General features: G+C 39.1%; 1 protein-coding gene across 7 annotated transcripts in view; it reads left to right on the top strand.

Moving 5' to 3' along the window:
- Nucleotides 1-22,342, top strand: part of FAM19A5 (family with sequence similarity 19 member A5, C-C motif chemokine like) — an 854,206-nt gene extending 831,864 nt beyond the window's left edge. For 3 of the 7 annotated variants that reach the window (XM_019509359.1, XM_019509356.1, XM_019509362.1), the window contains 3 exons: nucleotides 7,068-7,201; nucleotides 18,683-18,775; nucleotides 20,142-22,342. In XM_019509359.1, coding sequence (XP_019364904.1) covers nucleotides 7,068-7,085 — 18 coding nt within the window. In that variant the 3' untranslated portion in view covers nucleotides 7,086-7,201; nucleotides 18,683-18,775; nucleotides 20,142-22,342. The remainder of the gene's footprint in view (nucleotides 1-7,067; nucleotides 7,202-18,682; nucleotides 18,776-20,141) is intronic. The other 4 variants (XM_019509361.1, XM_019509358.1, XM_019509360.1 and 1 more) reach the window with 3 other exon arrangements.
- Nucleotides 22,343-22,592: the final 250 nt, after the last annotated feature.

Below are 22,592 nucleotides of genomic sequence, written 5' to 3'. Positions count from 1 at the left end.
ACTGGGGTCAAACAACCCCGGCTAGGTGATTATCTAGCCTCCTTAGCCATGAGTAAGCACACAACCCCTAAATGTCTGTAGGCACCCTTAGGCTGGCCAACAACCCTGTGGCACACACAGCATATAGCCTGGGTCTTTAAAAGTATGAAGGAACCTGAAGTGAGTCCTGGGCAGAATTTAGGCACCTAAGGCCAACAATGAGAGCTACAAAACCAGCCTAGCCTCTTAGGAATCTGAGAGTCAGTAAACAACTAAGTTTTCACTAATAATGTTCCTTAATTTCCTAATTTTCTGCTTCTAAACATACCAGAAGATGTTGCAGTCTTGGCATAATTGAGTGGTTCAGTGCCTATCACACCAAAACATATGTCCAGTCACAAACTAGGAACCAGCAGATCCAGTGGGACCAGAGTGAAGTAAGAGGGCACATGACTCAGTAGCCAAGTGAGCCATTTGCATGGGACAGAGGAAACCTAGGTTCCAGTCTCTGTTTTCAACATTGTTTTAGCCAAAGTCTCTCTAATTCAAAATTCTTAAGCAGGCCTTGAAGCAGAGAGCAGAATTTCAAAGTACCATATCATATTTTCTCTTACTTGCTGTCTCTGGCTACAAAGTAGCCCATCTTCAGCAGGAGGGTGGAGAATGTGCCTACCCCAGACTTGTGGCTAACCTGTGATCAGAGCCTCCCAGAAAATGAAGATATAAATTTACCTACCTCAAACTGAGAAAGGCATTGAACCAAGGACTCCCCCTTCAAGAGCAGGGAGCACTCTCTACCATTCCTGCTGAAGTTGGACTACTAGGTAGAAAGGATTGCAAGTTATAGGGCCAGAAAGAAAGCAGGTACAAGGGAGCCTAAGCCTGTTGTCCAATGTTGAGGGTAGTCAGCTGGGGGAAAAGAGTTTTTGTCTCCAGTCCCTGCTGCCAGCATTGTTTTTGGTATTTTATCCAATGACTGTTTAACCTAAAATACATTAATGTACTTGTAAGGTCTGAGGGGACATAACAAATCAGGTCTTTTGTGAGACTTAGGCAGAGTTTGCACAACATATGAAGTAGATTGCAATGGATTGTTCAAAGGAATTAGGACTTTAGTTTCTCAAACTGAATTATTTTGCAAAATAAGCATTCAGAAGCCTAAATCTAGGGGTGCCTGTAGACATGCAGGGATGCTGCTTTGATGTGCTGTAATTACTTGATTAGATTGATAGAAACTGCTGCAGCGTACTAATTAACACGCTTTACCAGCCTCTGTGTCTCATGTATTCAGCATCCCCATGCTTCAAAATGGTGGTGGGGGTGCTTTAACTACAACTTGTCAAATAAGCTTTAGTTAAAGCACCTCCGCCACCATTTTGAAGCACGGGATGCTGTATATGCAAGACACTGTGGGCACTTTAATTAGAGTGGCTCTCAGAGCTGCTCTAATTAAAGCACCCCCCACCCCCAAATACTCTAGATGCCCAGGGCTCTTTTTAGGTCACAGTAAAAGTTGACCTGGATCACTTTTGTCCCCGGTAGTTCAGTTAGGAGTATTTATTTTTCTTAAATTGTGATTGCATGCACTTCTTATTAAACTTCCCAGTTATTGGCTCCTTGTATACCTTTATACTTTAATACTGTATAAATTATGTTTTTCAGGATGAGGATATTCTAACAAGGAGATATCTGGGAAATAAGCCAGCTTTGATGGTTTGCAGAATTGCAGAGTGGTATAAGAGTATACTTACATTGAAATACAAAATGTCTCAAATTAGCACAGCAAATGGCAATTGACATCTTATGATGCATCTTGGCACTGATTTTTAGATCAAACCATGTAGCAGGCTTTAAATGAAAATATATTTATCTCTGGTGACATTAATAGGATCTAAATCTTCAGCTGTTGGGTTGTGTTTACTTATAATCCATTGAGAAACCATCTTTTTTTTTCATATTTAAATGCTGTCTTTGGCTTCCCAGACAACAATATATCCCATAAGTGCATATGACGTTGCCAACAGGAGGAATGATGGGATCATTTTCAAGACATTCTGCCTCTGAATTTGGACAGCAAACTGCTTAACTGCAGTTTGTTTTTGGCCATGGGCACCTGGCCCATCCTTGAAAAAGATGACCTCTGGCAAAATCTTGTTTTTTTCCCCTGTAATCTGGAGTTAGCCCAAAGAGTTCCAGATGTCAGAGTTCTGGTCCAGCACAGTGCCAGTTTTTGAACAAAGGTTTCCAGGATCAGAGTGGCTTTTATTGGTGGAACATGCACCTCTACTATTTAAGGAGAGGACCAGTATTATACCATTCACCAGAAGTTTACCTTAAAATGGAAATGTCATTATGAAAGTATTTTACATTAAACAGATATGTGACTTCCCTGTGTTTTGGCTTTTGTATATAAACAGTGAGTAAAACAAGAATTTATATTTGCATTGCTAGTTGGAAGTCATATAAGTGAATACTGAGTCCAGTTTTGGGCTCCACAATTCAAAAAGGATGTGGAGAAGCTTGAGAGAGTCCAGAGAAGAGCCATGCACATGATCAGAAGTCAGGAAAACAGACCTTACAACGACAGGCTGAGCGCCACGGGGCTCTTTAGCCTGGAAAAGCGCAGGCTCAGGGGTGATCTAATGGCCACCTAGAAGTTTATCAGGGGTGACCACCAGTATCTGGGGGAATGTTTGTTCACCAGAGCACCCCAAGGGATGACGAGGTCGAACGGTTATAAACTACTGCAAGACCATTTCAGGCTGAACATAAGGAAGAATTTCTTTACTGTCCAAGCCCCCAAGGTCTGGAATAGCCTGCCATCGGAGGTGGTTCAAGCACCTACATTGAACGCCTTCAAGAGAAATTTGGTTGCTTATCTTGCTGGGATCCTATGACCCCAGCTGACTTCCTGCCCTTTGTGGGGTGGGGCTGGACTCAATCTTCCGAGGCCCCTTCCAGCCCTAATTTCTATGACATCTATGAGATCTATACCCTCTAAGAATATGAAAAGGCCTTTGGGTCAGGTTGTGTTTGTTCCTGGAAGTTTTATGATGTGGAGGGAGAAAAGAGTCTTTCAAATTTCCATTGCCCTTACACAGAAGCCAGACACACACAGTGCATAGAAAGGTAGCTAGCCATCTTACTCTGAAGTTAGACTGAAGGTAGGGGAGTTATGCAACTTAAAGGATAAATAAGATAAATAGACAGCATAAGTTTTCATGAACTCGAGTTTACTGCATCAGATGCTATGAAGGGACAGCACAGATCAGTGTATAAAGTGGAATGAGTGATTCGAATACAAAAGGGAAGGGAGGAGTGAAAGGATGGGAGGGAAGGGAGAAAGAGGGAGGGGAACAGTGCTGGGAGAGGCAAACAAGTGAAGAACCCATACGAACAAAGTGGTCACAAAAGCTAATCAGGTAGTGGGGTAAAAATCCACAGTCCCTGTTTAAACCATACTTAGTACAGTCCAGTTTGCGAATGCAGTTTCCTGTTCAAGCTGGCTTTTTGAATTTTACTGCCTGAGAACAGCAATCCTGAAGTCTGCAATGCAATGTCCAGGAAGGTTCAAGCGTTCTGCCACAGGCCTTTGTGTCTTTTTGCAGCTCGTGTCAGAGTGGTGTTCATTCATTCTTATACATTATGTAGAGCTCACTATGACTGTCTGATGAAGACAGCAGAGGGGCACCATAAGCAGGTGGTGACATATGTGATATTGGTAGAATTGCAGGTGAATGAACCTCAAGGTGTACTCTTTGTTATTAGGTCCAGTGATGATGTGGTCTGTATTGATGTGAGGGCACAGCAAGCTTTTGGGTGCACTGTGCAAAGCCTGGTGCCCTGATGAGGCTGGGAATTAATTAGTGTGTTACTTGAGAGATGCTGTTTGAGGTTGTGAGCTACCTATAAGCCAGGACAGACTTGTTCCTGATGGCTTATGCTCTCCATGTATCATATTTAGTTGGTTTATAAGCTCCATATCTACCCTACAGCCAGTGTATGCAAGGATAAATATTGGTTGAAACTTGGAATTTTCTGTTCTACAGAAATTTCAGCATTTTAAAATCCATTTTTATTTCAAAACAGTGAAAACAATACTTTTTTAAACACATCATGAACAGGAAATTCTGATAATGCTTATTTTCAGAAAAGGAAAAAATATCAAATTCAGTCTCATTTAAGAACAATATTTTATTCCAAACTTACTGTTTTTAATTATCTGATTATATGTCAGTAGTAGTGCATAATATAGCATATTTGTCAAGTCATGTCAATATATTACATATCATATTATGGACTAATACTGCTACCATGTTAAAATAATTTATTTTGGTTGAAACATTTTTTATCTTAAAAAAAAAACAACTTCCTATATTGTGGTGTAATGAAGCAATTTGAAACTTTAATAGTTTGAACTATAAAAAAAGCTAAGCACACAATGAACTACTTAGATGATCTGCTGTTTTTACTTTTGAAATTCTTTTTCCAAGTTATTGAAAACAGTGGCTCCTTTTTGGTACACTAAATGCTTATCTCATTTCATTTTACAAAAATTTCAGTGTGTTAAATTGTTTTTTGCAAGCACAATGAAAACAGCTGCTCTTCTCTTTTGTAAGCTAGATGCTTATCTTATTTTCTTGTTCAAGGTGTTGTTTCACTATAACAAAAACAGGAAACACTTCCAGCTGGAAAACAATAAGAGTTTCAGTCAGTACTACTAACAAACGTTAATCAACATATAAAATTAGTGGAATATATCAGCCATTATGTCATGTCATATTATGCAGAACAAAATCTGGCATTCAATAGTGCAAAATTAGCATAATTCAAATGAAAAAACAGTACATTTTTAAATATTGAATTTTATTTTTCTCCAAAATAAAGCCTTTCAAAATAATGCTTATTTAAAATACATTCTCTTCTCAGGAAGTATTGACCAAATTAATATGATTTTGCAAAAAACAGTATCCCAAATTGCATTTTTGGTAGAGAATTGATTCAATGAAACCATTAAAAATGTCTGACCTGCTCTAGAAAGAGATGCTTGACCTGATCTAGAAAGGGCTAACACCAACAGAAACCCTGCCAGGTGAGCAGAGCTTGGCCCCTCATGTGATGGATGAATTTGTACTGTACATGGGCAGAAGATAAATGGAGATCTCAAGTACAGCACCTTCAAGAGGTCCTGTTGACCAACTGTAATGTCATCCCAAAGCAGGGCTGTATTTTACATCTTGTCTTTTATACCATTTACAAAGTAGTGGTTGTAGGACTCCAGTGAGTCCCACTTATGCTGTCAAATGCTCATCTTTTCTCAAGACCCTTCTTTATATTTTCTTTTCCCTTCACCCTTTTCTTTTAATATCTTTATCTGCCAGAATGAGACTCTCTTCTTCACTTCCCTTTTAATCAAAAGGGTCAGTGCTGCAACAAAAGGCACTCCTTCCTAATCAACCCTAAGAGTATGACACCTCCCCAATACTCTCACCACATCATTTCTTTTAGAACATGGGAATAGGACACAAATAGATATCTTCTGATAGCAGTATAAGCACCAGCTAGTGGCCTGTCAAACTACTGAATTTTTTGTATTAGTCCTTTCATGCTTGGCATCTGTACTTGGTTCCTTATTGTAAAAGGTTAGGCTTGAATTCTTCCTACTAATATTTCTGGTATTTGGCAGATTCAGTGATACTTTCTCCTCCCTATTTTTTTTTGCACCGTCGTACTGTCTCTCATTTATGTAATTGCCCTTTGGCACCTGTCTGAGCTTTCACAATGGTGTTTTATCCACTAGCATCATCTGAGCTACATCTAATTCTTCAAGGCAAATGTCGTAGATTTGACTGCACTATCTTGTAAGTGGTAGGACACAGTTGTAGCTCTCTCTCCCATCTCTTCTAAAACACTCCTCTCATAGCCACCCCAAATCCAAGAAAGCAATAACTTAAAGCTGTCAGCAACTGAGGAATTTCAAACTTTTCTTATTTTCGTAGAATTTGACGAAAACTGTGAGGAATAAAATCTATGAAGTTTTTAAAAATCAAACCTCCCATTAAAAAGAAGAGAACACCATTTCAAAGTTGAGAACAAGTTTCATGCTAATGGGTTCTAGGAGTTGATCTTTGCATTTGATTATCAACTCAAAAATAGCACAGTGATAAATAGCAGAGAGCGTACCATTCTGGTTTGACTAATGACATTGTCACTACAGTATCTTGGTTCCTGTCTTCACCTGAAGCTCGTTTGCTTCTCAGGTTCATTACATTTCATCTGTGTAACTGTTTTGTGACCCAGTAAGGTCAATTCTACACCTACCATTAGGACAAGCAAAGAAGAGAGAGAGTGCATACTGCTTTGATTTACTACAAAAGTATTCTTTGAATCACTCAGTAACTTGCTTTATTCTCAGGTTTGACTGTTAATTTTTTCAGTTTCCTAATATGAAAGGAAGTCTGAAAAATGATAAATCTTCACAGTTGTATCTAAAAAAAAATAAAATAAAAAAAAAAAAGCACTGTATGAAACACGTGTTATGACATGCTTTGCTCTCTACATACTATGATGCTTGTTCTGTGATCATGTCCTCTTGTCTGATACGGTGTAGTCACAGAAGTAGCAGTGGAATTTTCTCCTTGATTGGGGCCCCTAGAAAATGCTACCTCACTGGCATGGTGTCCTCATGTAGAAGAGCGGTGGTAAAGTGCTGCTTGGGCAGAGGGAGCGGAGAAGGGGCACCGAGGAACCAAAATGTCAGTCTCAGGAAAGAGAAGCTGGCTCAGGGGCAAAGCATGTGGAAGGCCATGTGCTGCATGGAGTTAGGGATGCAGAAAGGCTCACCCCATTTTTGTCGCATTGCATATGGAGCATGCCAAGCAAGATGCATCTCTCCCAGCACTTATATGGTTGTGTGTGGGAGGAGAGGGGAATTCACTGTATTGGGTTTGCTTTCTTAAGTTTTGCCCTTTGTATGAGCACACATGTAAATTTTCTTTGTAAATTACAGAGTTAACATTTCCTTGAAGTTTGCCACGGTTTGTTTTATTTATTTCTTTTACTGTGTTTTCTATTTCATTCTGCTGCAGAAAACTGACCACCACTGAACTCCTTGCCAAAATTCCACAGAAACCAGGGGGTATTGGGGATCTTGCCAAAGAATTTAGATCCAATATGCTGCACAATACACAGGGCTCTGCCTCTGATAGACAGCGACACACTGGTTGGTTTTTGAACTACTGTATTGTATACATCTCTAATGTGCATTTAGGTGTAAATGTCATTATTATGTTAAACAGAACTTATCCTTGACTGTAGTCTTTCCAGGTGCCTGCTTTATCATTGGGAGACTAAAAGATGTTTTTATTGGCTAATTTGCGGGGGGTAGAGACTGTCTCCTGTGCGTAGGCCTGCATGTCCTATCCATGTTCTCTTCCCTTTCTCTCACACACCACCTTAGCGCTCTGTCATGAATATATATAACTGAAATATATATGATTAAGAGAGTGTAACACAAAGGTACATATAACATTCTTTATTTCCTGTTTCTTAAATAAAACGGAAGGACCAAAATGCTCCTGTAGAGGCTTGTATGGGTTTCCTGCTTTTGGGAACAGGAAGGGAGCATATACTTGCCTGTGGGTTGAATTTGGACTATACTAACATTTTTAAGGATAGGTAAATGTAAGTTTCTTGATTCTGTTCCCCAGTCATCTTTAAAAGATGAAATTAGCACTGCAGAATAGGGAGTCCCTGTAGGAGTTAGTTGTTCTAGTGTAACTTAGGAATGAGGAACATTTTAAAAAGAACTAGGATTTCCAGAAGGGGAATCGTGCACAAGGCAAATATACTCCATAGTATACAAAACCTCTGAAACTATGATCTAAACATTATCAAACAGATGACGTGCAGATTCAGTTAAGCCAGAGAGCTTCATGATTGAATGAGGATCCAGGAGTAAGTTCTTTTAAGTAGAACAAAGAGTTAACTAGTGCAGTTTAAGTGCTGAACTTCAAAATCTAGTTTGTAGAAATCTGTGCTGGAGGCTGGTTCCTCAAATTCAAGAAACTTCCATTTTAGAAAATGTTATTCCCAGCCTCCATGCTGGGGGTGAAGACTCAGATCAGCTGTAGGTAGTTTTCTAGGATGGTAGGTGGGTGCTTCATTTCATGTACACACTTTGTATCTGTCCACATCAACTTGAACTTTCTTCAAAGCCACCCTCTTGTTTTGGAAAGCTACAGCAGGGGTTGGCAACCTTTGGCACACAGGCCAAATCTAGATATGAAGAAACAACAGCACCTATAGGTCTGATCTGGTCTGTGTTTTCTGGTCTGGAAGACAATCCTGATTTCTGCTCCAGCTCCAGCTGACCATGCTCCATGCAGAGGGCTGCTTTGTCACTCCTGCCCTGCATCCCCATGGCCTCTATTCACTGTCGCTGTCAAATTAGTCACTACAAATGCTTGTTTGCCAGGTTTTCTGGCAGCAATGGTGAGCAGAAGCTACAGTGAAGGGGTGAGAGAGCAGCCCTCCACAAGGAGCATAGTTAGCTGAAGCAGCAACCAGGGTTCAGGTGCCCACAGCAATGTCCAGGGTCCCAAGAGGCAGCCAGCTTTTAGCAAAAAGGTTGCTGACTCCTGCTCTAAAGGAAAAAAAAAATCTTGCATTTTTCTTTACCTAATGTATGTGTGCATTCCTCCTTCACCTACATCCCCAGCCTCACCCCATTCTCAAAGGATAGAGATAGATGCCTTCAGCACACTGAAATTTGAATATGTTTCCTCCTACATCTGGCATGCCAATAAAGATTGCTCATTGGAGGTCACCTACTGCACCACACTACTTTTGCTTTTTCTTGGAATGAGGCCAGTCATACTTTGTTTCTTAATAAATAAATTGCCATGTGGAATATATAAAACAGGCATAATATCTCACTGGCGAACACTGATTATTCAGCTCCTTCACTAGCAAGAAAACATCCTATCCACAGTTTGTGTACTATGAGCCAGAATTTTCTCTTTTAACGGATAAAATATCCTAAACATCCTTTCCAAAAGAACACTACCTTTCTTCTGATGTATTATTCATTAAAGTTTAACTATTTTCACAATCAATCTCAAGAAATCACTGTTCCTATTTTTACTGCAAGTGTGAGACCAACCTTGCTCCAGACCAGCTGCTTGTCAATCAGATGTCACTCTATAGATGCCCCTGAACAATTCTCTTCTCTAATTAGAGAAGGGAAAGTAGCAATTTAGATTTGTCTGCGGAGTTCAGCTGTTGGCAGACATGCTTTTTTTTAAGTTGAGCAGCTCAGAGTGCTTAAAATATAAATACGTAAAATTTAAAAACAATTGCAATTAAAACTCATGTCACTTCCCCTATGAAAAGCACTTTTCTATTGATATAGTATTGCAGCAATGAAAACTTTATCTCTACAGAAGACCATTATCTTTAATGAATACTTCATTGTTAATGCATACAATTCCTCCAGGATACTTTTTTCAACAAGGGTATAATAAAAATTAAGCAGTAGATCTTGTTAACAGATAAGCAACACTTCTTGCTATATATAGGTGCAAAAGTCTGCATGTATATATATTAAAAATAACTCTTTGACATATTGCTAACTTGTACTGAATCCCTCTTCTAGCCTCAAAAAAAAAAAAAAAAAAACCACAAAAATTGTATTCCCTGATTATTTTTTTGCTACCCAGAGGGAAGCCTCTGGGTGTTCTTGTGTACTTTCACTCACATTAATATTGCAATTGCTTTTATTTGGACAGTAAAAGAAAAGCAGAGAAAATAGTAGTTTTTAAAGCTTTAAATTGTATGTCAGCTACCAAATCTTTCTATGGGACCCTCTACATGTGCAGGTAAAGGAGTAATGAAGGTATCTAATGAACAATCCAGACAAGCCTCCTCAGCTGACAGCTCCCAGCTGTGGGGGCATCCCATGGACCCCTGGGGCTGGAAGATTTCAGCTTTGCCCTGCAGCTGCCACAATCCAGCATCCATTGCCATGATCCACTGTCTGCAGCTGCAGGCCTGTGGGTCCCAGCAACCTTGGGGCATTGCCTGAACCAAGAGTCCACAGCTGCCAAACTCTGCCAGGGCTGAGAGTAATTTCAGCTGTGGACTCCCAGCCCTGGCTGCGCATGGTGCACCTCCCTATGGGGGGAGCCTAGTCAGTTGATAGGGCTCCCAACTGCAGAGACCCTGCTACATGTACAAGTTAAAATTTGATAGCAACCAGCTATAAAGTTATTACACGTTTTTTGAGCAGTAACTTGATAGCTGGTTGGAATTTTTATGGAGTAATTGTTAATTTACTCATGTAGCTCATCTAAATTAATTGCTCAATTAACCTGGTAATTGTGTGATTCAGGTAACTTGTAGAGAAGGCCAAAATGAGGCTTTCCATACAGCTATATATTATCTCAAGTCCATGACAATTTAAAGAGCGATAATAAATCTGATGAAATAGCTCATGGGCTGAATCTGGCCCATGGGCCCTAGGTTGCTGATCTGTACATTATGTCATTTGTTACATTCTTAACTTTTTGCATTGCTGCTCCTTCTAGAAAACAGCCCCCCAACCCTGCCTCACCTACCTGGGGCTGTAAGGCATACCTGCCTTTTCAGTTTTCAATGAAGCTACCATTAGTCTTTCATACGGTTAGAAACCAGTGGTGGCATGTTATCTCAGTGCACAAATCTCTTAAAAACCCTACTCAATGTCTGCTTTTCTCTTTAAGCTTATAGGCCTTAAAAAACTCAAAACTCAGTTCGACAGCACACATGGCCCAGTTCTGGCATTGTCTTTTCTTTTTTGTACTCATCCCTCATCCTGAAAATGCTTTTTCAAGGTATACCTACTTGGCAAGTGGTAGTAAAGAGAATGTGACACAGAGCTAGACTGTCGCAGATCCTTGAGCTAGTCTGTTTACAGCAAGTTTAGGTATTTTGTTACTCTCACTCTGTTTTGTCAGATGACCACCTAGACTGATCCACTGTAGTCCTTCCCTTCTCTCACCATCAGGAAGTTTCCAGCCTTTCCACTGAGGAGTTGTTTCTTCTCTGTCTTGAGCTGATCAATGGGCAGGTCCCTCAGTGGCTTGCCCTGACCCTCCTTTCTTTGTCTCAGGCTCACCAATGAAGAGATGTCAGCAAGTAATCCTTCTTACTTTTCCTCCATCCCCCTTCAGCCCTTCAGTTCCAGGTTTCAGACCAAGGAAAATCCAGCAGACAACTGTCCTGCTTCCCTTCTGCTATTGATGTTTATTGGGCATCCAATTCTATCTTTCCAGACTGGGAAAGTCACCACACTAACCTGTCTTCAGCCCTCTGGCCCTGAATTCTCCAAGTAGGCTTCTCTCCCAGCTCTCAGTCTTCTCTGGGAAACTCTTCTGGCTCACCCCTGGAATCTCTTATCAAGTCCTGGTTAGCTTCCTTTTCCAGGGAACAAATGAAGATTTTCACTAATCCCCAGTTGGCTCCTTCCTCCAGGGAACTCCTGTAGGCATCGTGTTTCTCTTCTTCTTTTTCCATATGTTCAGTTGTAGAATCTGACATTTAAAGTGCACTTAATGTTTCTGCAACTCTAAAAAAAAAATAAAAAAAAAAAAAAGGTGACAGAGTAGTAACATAGCCACCTTCTTTTTCACAGAAGAGCAAGATAATAAACATAATGGTGGTGATGGTACCTTGTGAAGTGGGGCAAGCGTGCAGTTTTAAAAAAAAATACTGGGCACAGTTGTTATTTGATTTCTATGGTAATTATTGGTAATTATGGGGAAAAGAGCCATGTGCTAGCATATTCGTTTATTATTTCTGCAAGTAAATTATTTTTCTATCCATTCTAAATAATGGTAGTGAAACAGTCCAGGTCTTAAAATGTCATGCTTTTTTGGAAGAAAGTTAACAATTGTACTTTGGCATATATTTATCAGATACAGAGAGAGACTTTATGCACAGAATCATTAAAAATGAGATTCTATTATGGGAGATCAGCAGCAGATCCAGGGGTGAGGCAAGTGGGCTGTGGCTATAGGCCCCTATGGTTGTGCCACAGATGCATGTCAGTGTTGACTCAGGAACTCTGCACGCACAGTGAGCACACCAGCTTATCAGCAGGAACTCTGGCCAGAGCCAGAGCTTTCATACCACTCTAGAGCCCAGGGGGTGACCACCACCACTGCTTGTCTCCTCTTTTCCCCCTGCCACTGAATTCATATGGGGCATGGGAAGGGGAGGGCAAACATCAGTGGTGCTCAACCCTGGTTTCTAGAGCCTCACAAAATCAGTGGCTTCAGCCAGAACTCATGCCAATCAGCCCAGCATGCACTGACCAGGTGATGAGCTTGGAGCTTATTGCACATGCACAGCACAGGGAAAGCAGGGTGCAACTGCACTACCACACTCCTCCTGGATCCCCACTTGTGGCTGATTATTTCTCCATGTAAAGAGACACCATCACCTTGCAAATCACACTGTGCTAGAAAATCCAATATTCAGTATTGTTACAAGCTACTAGAGTTTAGGAACTTGGAGGTCAGAGGTATTTCTCATTTTTCAGATCTACTTTGCATTTTAATAGCAATACAACTCTTAACACTTTCTACCGGCTTGGAAAATTGTCCTAATCCCCCATTCCTAAAATGGGGAATTCCATTATGAAAGATAGAAAGTTTCAAACCAGTGGAGTTTTTTAATCTGTCAAGTCTATCCCCCCTACCTTAATGAAAAGGCCATCTTAAGCACTAAGAGAAGGGCAGGGAATTGCTTATTAAAAATGCCCTTCTGTGACTGTAAAAAATAAAATCAGGTTGCGCTATTAAAAGGGCATAAAAGATTCTGGAAGCCAGAATCTTTACTTTAAATTAGTGAGTTTCAAAAAATTTCATGTTGACACCATCTCATTCACTTGTGGAATCTGACATTTAAAGTGCATTTAAAGTTTCTGCAACTCTAAAAAAGGTGAAAAACTGGTAACATAGCCACCTTCTTTTTCACGCAAGAGAAAGATAATAAACATAATGGTGGTGATGGTACCTTGGAGGTGGGACAGGCTTGCTGTTTTAAAATATACTGGGCACAGTTGTTATTTGATTTCTGCAGTAATTACTGATATCAAGACAATAATAATGGGGAAATATCCACCTGTTAGATTATTAATTTATTATTTCCACAAGTGAATTATGTTTCTACCCATTCTGAATGCTGACAGCGAAACAAACAGTCCATGTTTTAAAATGTCATGCTTTTTTGGAAGAAAGTTAATAATTGCACTCTGGCGTATATTTCTCATGAATTCTAACTTATGAGAAAAATATATATGTATGGAGAGCATGCCTGTGCATAGACTATATAATATGCTAGGCTGCTCTTTATAAACATTGAACCACAAACACAGCCAGGAAGTTCAACTTACCTTATTACATTTCCAATCCTCTAGGAGCTAAGAGCCATTGAACTCTTTAAGATGTGCTGCCCTGTGGCGAGCCCAGTGACATATAATAAATGTACATCTTTTCCAAAGCATTTCAGGCTTCTTCCTTTCTTTTTTTCTATTCCTAATAGCCATAGTCACTTTAAGGTTAGATTAACTTGTCCTTTTTTGAACATTGAAAACTCAATTTGCATATATGAACAGCATGGAGGGAAGGAGAGGGAAGAGGTGAAACCGAATAAATTGTCACAAGGGACTGTGGCAGTTCACGTAAATGGAACAGGCTAGGGCTGCTCTTAGGATCACTGCCAGAAATGTACATGTTTATTCCTGTGAAGCGTAAGGTACCTTGCAAGGCAGTGTCAGTTTCTTAGTGCCGTTCTCTCTCTGTTTCTGTATTATACATGCTTGGTTATTCAGAATCCTGGAGCAAACAGTTGCAGAAGCGGAGGGCAATGACATACTGTTTATCTGTCAGGTGTTACAAAGCATTGAAACTGTTTCTGTTATGAACAGATTTTCTGAAGCAGAGGCCAGCCAAATCTATATCCATCTTTCTAAATTATATTTGTGTTAAGTTTCTTCTTTCTTCCCTGTACAGTAGTACAAGCGAGGAAAAAGAAGAACCAAGGCTGAAAGAGTCCAGTGATGGACACTAAGCTAAAACAGACAAGTAAAGCAAGGATGTTTTTCAAAGATAACGAAAAGTGTTAAACGTATCGATTGCATAAACCATTCAACATTAAAACCCTGAAGATGACCAGTGACATTGTTTTGTACCCTAGAGAACCTCCAAAATCAGGATTGGAAAAAAAATCATAGTTTAGAAACTCATATTCTGGAAGACCAGAGGGGAGATGGACAGTCCCTCACTTATACCACCCATGCCATTTGTGTAAATTGGGTACTTGGCTGCTACGTAACAGGACTTCATCTTTGATTTATATTTCCTGACTTTCATTGTTGTTCTTAAAACATAGAGCTCAGCCCAGGTCAGACTGCTAAAGTTGTGCCAAGTTTGTGGTGCATTTGTGTGTGTGTTATATGGATTTCATATAACAAAAGTGCAGTTTAGACATGCTTGAAACTTGGTCCTTGTTCTAAAAACATTTGCCGTGTGTTACTATTTATTTGTAGCATAAATACTATAGTGAGATACTTTGCTCATTTTAGTACATTAGGTAACAGGACCACCATACATTTTCACCTTAAGATAATTAATATTTCCTTTCTTTTTGCTCAGGAATGAACTATGGCCTAGCTTTTTTTGCATCATTTGGTCAGTGTCGTAGAGGTCTCCTTCTTGCTCTGGTTCCACATAAGAAGAACTAAGGGCAATGTGTTATAATTGCTTTAATAGCTCAATTATTGTTAGCACATATTTACACCATCCATGAACTATAATACTTCTGTAGCCATGGGAAATATTTTATTTTTGTTATACTTTGAGTGGTGTCATAATAGCTAGCCAAGAAAACAGCTGCTAAGCTATTCACTCATTTTTCTTGGACAGTATTTTGTGGGACAGGTTGTAGATGAGGGTCATTTGGACTTCCCTACTTATAAATGCAGAGAACAGAGTTTCTGGATGGTGGTGTTAGGTTAATTTAAAAAAGATAGATGTTAGTTTAATGCATCCGAACCTGACAACCGCAAACTCTGAGCAGCTGCATATCATAATCATCTTACTGTAAGCTGTGCAGAACCCAATGTGTTTGGCCATTTTTTTTTTTAAATAGCCTCTAAATTTGCATCTCATTCAGGGTCAATTAATTGCAAGTGTAGATGACAGTATGGTGTGATAGTAGGATGATCAAGAGCCCGCTGAAGGCAAACAAAAATTTCCATTAATTTCAGTAAGCTTTAAATCAGGCTGCAGAGGTCTAATCATTGACAATATACACCCTTTCACTCCAGGCCCAAAATTAGAGCCTGAGAATGAGGCTCCTTAAAAAATCAATTCCCTACATCTTTCACAGCATGTACTTGCATAAACAAAAAAAGTGCTTACACACACAAAAATCAAGACGTGTAAGACAGTCAAAAAATTCAGTTTTGAAGCAGGTTACTTCAGTAAATAGTGAGGAGAAACCTCTGGCATATCAATTAACTGTCTAATTCCACCACTACGACAGAGTGAAGTAAAGAGTCTTAAGTCAGGCCCGTTCTGTTTACCTGAGGGGCCTGGAGCTACTACCAAGAAACAAACCCCATCCACTCCCATGATATGGTGACCCAGCTTGATAGTAAGGCAGAGTGGATTGTTTGGATATCTTGAGCATATCCTGGTCTTGACTTCCTTGTCTTTCACTCAACGTGTTCCTTGGGACACACTCAAGGCCGCTCCACTGCCTCATGTCTTACATTTGGTGACTGTCGAGTGTGAGTGAGCGGGCGAGGTTTGTTTCTCAGTAGAAATCTGTTTTTTGGCAAGGGGTCAATATAGACATGGCCTTCTAGATGTACAGTTGTACTGCCAAAAGTAGAAGCTTATTTTACTGTATCTGCTGTAGCCTGTGTTGCTTTATATATCGTATCAGTTTCTTGATCTAGCTCTGATGTTATCCATAATACTAGTGCGATAAGATATGACTCTTGGTGGACAGTTGGTGATGGCTTAAAATTTCAGGATCATCCTGTGATGGGGTAAAGTTGCAGCTCCTGACAAACTTGTTCGGCCACCTTCAGTTTAAATCAAGGGCCTTGTCATATGGGACACTCACCACATGTGTTATCTGAGATGTAGTAAGCATTACTGTGCCATATTAAAAGTTAGAACGTGTTCTCAGCTGTTGCCTCGTAATTCTTACTAACATCTCAGGCCTCCCTGGACGGGGCTTCAGCTGGCTGAGCCATACCTCCTGGACCCTGATCCCAGCACCAGGTGCTGCAGCTCTCACATCTGCCTGTGAGGACATGCAACCCCCCACACTGGGGCAAGTCAGGCCTCTGCCACTGGAGGGAGGCAGGGGAACAAAGCCCAGGAAAGGGTGCCACTCCTGCCATGGGCTCCACAATTGCAACTGAATTTGTGGAGTGAGCAGAGTCTCTGCTGCTGGTAGTTTTGAACTGGCACTGTGTGGGAGTCCTGAACTTGGAGCTCAGACCAACAATTAGCTGATCGCCAGTCCCAGCTTCCGCACTGCACTGGAGTCTTTATCTCGCATTATCTCTATGGAGCAGTCCAACGATAGCTAAACAGGTGTTACTTTATACAATCTGGAGATACTCTTCCCACAAAGATGTGTAGCTTTGCTATGATATGGTTGCACTTAGCACAAGTTTTACTGGTCGAATGCATGAATGCTTGCATTTTGAGTGCACTTAACATGTCTTATGTGTAATGTGTGACATGGCCCCAAGAATGGCAAATCCTCTTGTGGAGCAATGCCTGCAAACCACAAAAGCTCTTCCTCGGCCCTTTTGATGAGAATAACACTTCAGTAGCTCTGGTTCAGTTGGGGAAGAAGTTTGTAAACTCTGCAGAAAGTTTGGAAACAAAGCAGAAATCTGAGAGATGGAGCAGGCTTCTTTTCTGCAGGGGAAGGGAGACTCCTTACAGAAGAGAGGGAGGTAAAATCAAGAGACGGCCTTTCCATTTTCCTTTTACCTCATGTTCCACATAATGGAGGGATGTGAGATGAGCATGTTTACTGAGCTGTGGGCAATAATAGGGAAGTATGCTACCCATGAAGTTCGTAATGATTTTATCAGTCCCTTAAACATCAGATGCCAATATTTCCGACAGACAACCTCAGCAGCAACTCAGAAAAATCAGTTGAGATGAAAGGGAAGGTAATAGTACTGGAGGGTTACTGTGCCAGCGCACAATGGCCAATATGTACCAAGAACTCCTTAGCAGTCTCTTTTGGAAAGTCTTAAACCTACTTTTTGAAGGCTTGGGGATGGATCCTGAGTCCTCTGAAGTCAATGGTAAAACTCCCATTGATTTCAGGACAGTCAGAATTTCATCTTTGATCCTTATATCAGCTATGCCATTTTGAAAGGTTGGGCTGGTACAAGGCAATGCTGAACCATGGAATGAATTGGAGGCCTGGATTCCAGTGCAGCCATGCAGTTGTAGAATTCCCAGGACTTTTCTTGAATTTTTTATTCGCATAGCATGTAACATATTTTAGCATATGACAGACTAAATGCAGCTGTATCAGTAATAAGGTGACCTGGACCGGCATTCTGAACAGCATGAAAGTCTCTTTCTTCCTTTAAACTTATTTCCAATACCATAGACCTCTTGTTAGTTGGATGGAGCAGAGTTTTTCATACAGGGGTCCATTATGGTCATTCAGGGTCTCACTCTGTTCTCTCATTTAATCTGCCTGGGTCATGAGCAGTTGGTTATTTTGGAACATGAGGAATGAAGAGCAGGGAAAACAGAAAGAACATGAGAAGGCAGGTTTACACTCCCTCCTCCTGCTACAACACTTCATGCTCTCTGTCCATTTTATCTAGCATTTTTCTCATCTCTTCCACTTCCCTTCATTAACAAAAAAGTTTAAGCATCCTTTTCTACCCTCCCACTTTCTTCTTTCCTTTCATTCCATTTTTTCTCGTGTCATTGTCCAAAGTTGTTGTCATCTCCCTCTCTGATATGTCTTCTTCTTGTCAACAATTTTTTCAACCTTCTCTTCTCCACCCTGACCTGGCATTGCAAAATATAAAATTCTACTCTGTCATCTTTTTAAAGTGACACCATATTCCCACAACATCTTAATGAAAAAGGAAGTCAGGGACAGCAAGCCAATAAGGAGACTTTTACATCTGTGAAATGATAAAACAACAAGTGCCTGGTATGAATGTATTTGAACATTGTTCTATCCTGGGACCTCTAATATGGAAACTCCCTATAAAAAGACCATGCAGTCCATCAGCAGTTTATGCTGTTGCTTTTTAGCTTAGGCCCTTCCAGCAAAATTCAGGAAAGACTGAGCTAGGTCAGACTAATTCTTCATTGAGTCATAGTTTATTTTCAAACCTATTCAATCTAAAAGCTCTTGCTTCATGGGCCACTCTTCATAAACATTAATCCTCAGGTTTAAAAAGTTGATAGTATCATCCTAGGCCTGTACAATGGGACGGGAACTATGGGAAACAGGGCAAACCAAAAGGAGGAGCATAAAAGGGAAGCAAAACATCTGACAGAAGCAAAACATTAACATAATTTCTTTTTGCTGAATGTATATATAAAAAAGGGAATATACCACAATAATCATCCAGGTTTTTTGCCTTCAGCCTGTCTGAGGCCATGAGGTTTGGAGATCTGATCACTAGTCCGAAAAGGAAAGGCTGTTTGCAAGATTTCTGGGGTGTTTTTTCCTGGAAAAGGTGAGAGGATAAAAGCAGAAATCTATGAAATACATTTTATGCCTTAAAAGGAATATGTATATACATATGCATACATATATACACAGACACTCACACACATATATATATATATGTGCACAGAGAGCGAGAAGTAGGAAGACAAATATTTCAAACTGTCAGTAAAATAATTGGGAGGTAGGAAGGTGCTTTCCTTTACCTCTCCAAGGAGTAGGTTAAATAATACATCTAAATTTTATACCCAGTTTGAACCAAATGAATTGGATATTCTTATTTGTTTTGCTCTCTCACATTCAATGTTCACTATTTTCTAGAGTATTTTCATCACTAATGAGAATTCTCACTGTTTGGGAATTTGAGAATGCCAAAGAAGAAGATAGTATTTGAACATATGTTTTGTAGTAATCGTGTTTGTTTAATACACCTTAAATTATTGTGCTCTGAACAATAACTGTGTTATGTAGAAATAATGTATAAACTTGTATTCTGGGTAAGTTTTTCCGGTTGTCTCCTGGTTGTTACGAAAATCAATCATTTCTTTACAACTTGTGTTCTTTCTGCCTTCCATGTTCTTATTTTCTGTTCATTGTGAACTTAGTTCTATTGTTTCACTTTCAGCTTGCCTTTTCTTTCTTTTTTAATGCTTTTTACCCCATTTAAATTTCTTCAGGTTTACTAGCCAATGATTTTTGCAGTTTCATTCTTTTAGAGTATTTTTTCCCCCTGCAATTAAAAACAATTTTCTAATTAAATTGTCTATTAATATACATGTTTTCATTAATTTGTACTTGTAATGGCATCACTAGAGGGCAGTATTGATTAAATTAGTGTGCTGAGCAACGGGGGTATGCTACCAATTATTAGATATTAGACGCTTCTAGTATAAAAATACTTGCATTTTACTGGCTACATATACTGTTTTATTTCAGTTTTTATCATGACTTAGCTGTACAAGACAGAAGGCATTATAACCTCCATAGTAAAATGAATTGGATCATTTTATATGCAATTATATTAGAAGAGAAGAACAGTCTATGATGATATAATTAAAAATGGGAGTGCATGGGGCCTAGTAGACAGTGATAGCTAAACTGTTGTAAACTGCCAGTTTAGAAAATGTTCATAGAACTTTAAATTTAACTAGGCATGAGGGTTAAAATAGCACTACATTTTTTTATAAAAAATAAAGTATATAGACTATCTCTGTACTGTTTCTCACAGAAAATATTTGCAGTAAGAAATAAATATCTTCCAGTTCATTAACTTGTTCCTTGAAATCTCAGTACAGTATCTTTTAAAGTAATGGAAAGCAAAGATAGCCAAGATGGTAAAGTAAGATGTTGACTCATTTGTTCTTATTGATTTACAGGTCTCCTGACAAATACAGCAACAGAGAATCCTTGTAGGAGTGGTCTAGGCTCTGTGTGAGCTACTTAGTCAAGTTTCACTGCTGTGGATCATCATTTGTTATATGTCATCAACTCAACTGTCTATTTCTCTGTATCTCATAAAAGACAGCATAATTCTTCTACATTATGAGCTAAAGTCTGTTCTACCATACTAAGGATCACTGGACTAAGGAATATAGATATGCGAGATATGCCTGGGCATTAGCAATACAAAAAAGTTCATGGTTAACGTTTCATCTGCGTTATACACCACTGCTGGACTTGATGTTACCTACATGTTTTAATCTGAAGAGTCTACTACACTGAAGAGTATCATCCCAATCAGCCTTAGAGAAGACTGTTTTGTCTATGGGAGGACAATGAGTTGCAAAAGAGAAACTCTTCTTGTGCCCTGGACTGTCTGAATTGCTTTTATTTTCTTATACTTTCAGTATATACGATAGACCAAAGAGAAAAATCTATTTTAAAGTGGACACAATCTTACTGTTAACAAAGTTATCTGCGTTAAAATGTAGGGGGTCTCCACAAAGACATGAATTCAGTTGTCACAAAGCTGAGATATTGCTGTCCAGCAGAAGTCTTTATGGGACACTGCAGTAAAAACTAAACCAGAAAACTGCTTTGAAAAAAACACACATTCTAAAGAACATAATGGAGCAGCGAGGGAAAAATGACCTATGTTTGAACTACTTAGATGAAAAGAATACAAACTGTCTACATGGCACCTTTATTCCTCTGTACTTAGATTGACTTTCTCGTACTAAAATCATTTTCAGTTTTAACCAGTTAAACATGCCTCTTCTACAGTTCCATTTTTGATAGTTAAAGTTGGATAATACAGTATTTGCAAAGAGCATGTTTGGTCATCTGTGGCCTATGTCTCATCTGATACACCATTTAGCACCAGAAAGCAAATTAAAGAAAAAAAAAAGTAACACTTGTTTGAAAGAGATCATTAAATGTATTTTGAAAAGCCTAAAGTTATATATTTAACAGTTTTTATATGTTGTATATTTGTAGAAAATCCTATTTAACAATTAACGTGGTAACTCTGACAGTCATGACAAGTGGTTCAGAGTTAAGTTGTGTTTTATTACTTCAGTTGTTTCTGAAGTGACTGGTGTCGTTTGCTTTCTTCCATTGGGACGTTCTGGATGTAAAGCATGACCAGAGAGGACTCTGTAGAAAAAGCAAAGAATAATGTTGTTTATATTACATAAATGCATTCAACCATTGCACTGTTGGAAGGCATTTTTTGTCTTTATGTACTGGTAAAATAGAGTGTAAAATATTTTAATCATTGCTTTTCATACCGAGTTATTTTTCTCTCTCCTTCTCCCAGCCCTCTTTTACATGATACAGTACAAAGGTCATTTTGCAACCTATTCCTTGATTCAGTTTCAATGTTTTACCTCATCAGTAGAAATCCCACTTTGTCAGCATTATCAGGTAGTGAAAATTAATGCTAGAGCAGCATAGAAAAGAGGAGAAATGATAAAAAAGAAAATTCCCTACTCCCTATTACTGTACCTTTCTATGTACGAGGTTTGGTACGTACTGATATGATGAGACCAACAATTGAGGTTAGCTTCTTTCTGGCAAATGTATTCTGATTTTAAGTACTTCTCCAGATTTCCACTGTAGTATGCTACCTAATACTCCAGTTAACTTTTAGTATTATACTAGTTCTATGCTACTAAAGAAAATTATAGACAGACTGCTCAAGCAATCATAGAAGAAAAATATAAGAACAAAATAACTGATTTTTTTTCAAGGCCTGTTCGAATATTGAGGCTTATTAAATACAGAGGTTACAGGAACCATGAATTGTAGGTGACTGTGTCTTTGAGTAAAATAAATATATACAATATTCTTATTTAATCTTAGGGGTTTTTACCAGTGTCAAAGTAGCAATTAAAGCCCAGCCACTTGAAAAGGGTTATGGACTGACTGCACTATAAATGACTGATGTCAGGTTTAAAATGTCATGCAATAAATGATGGTAAATACAGTTACTGTACTAGTAGAACTCAAGAGCCAGAGCCCTCATCCTATCAACTTTCTGTTTTGTTTCAGTTTATTTTTAAAGGGAGTGTAGTAGCCTTACTTAGTAAACACAGAACAATTAAAGATGTTACAACATTTTTGTTGCTTTACAGTATTCAGTTTTGTGTTGGTTCAGCTAAATTATAAAAATAAAGAAAATACTTTTATAAGTGAGACTTTTGTTCCCTGATCATGACATCCTAGAAGAAATTTCTCAGGTTATGTTTGACAGTCGGGGCACCCAGAAGTAAGCTTACCTGATGATATGAGGGTTGAAAAAATGTTTAGCATTTTAAAATGAAATTGTACCCTATATTTGGTAAATGGAGTAACAGTTTTGAATACCTTAGGGTTTGGGGTATCTA

Source organism: Gavialis gangeticus, unplaced genomic scaffold (genome assembly GCF_001723915.1).
Source record: "Gavialis gangeticus isolate Ggan-Ray unplaced genomic scaffold, GavGan_comp1, whole genome shotgun sequence".
Taxonomy (NCBI): Eukaryota; Metazoa; Chordata; order Crocodylia; family Gavialidae; genus Gavialis; species Gavialis gangeticus.
Note: the sequence above shows the minus strand (reverse complement) of the source record. Positions and strands in the feature narration are given on the sequence as shown.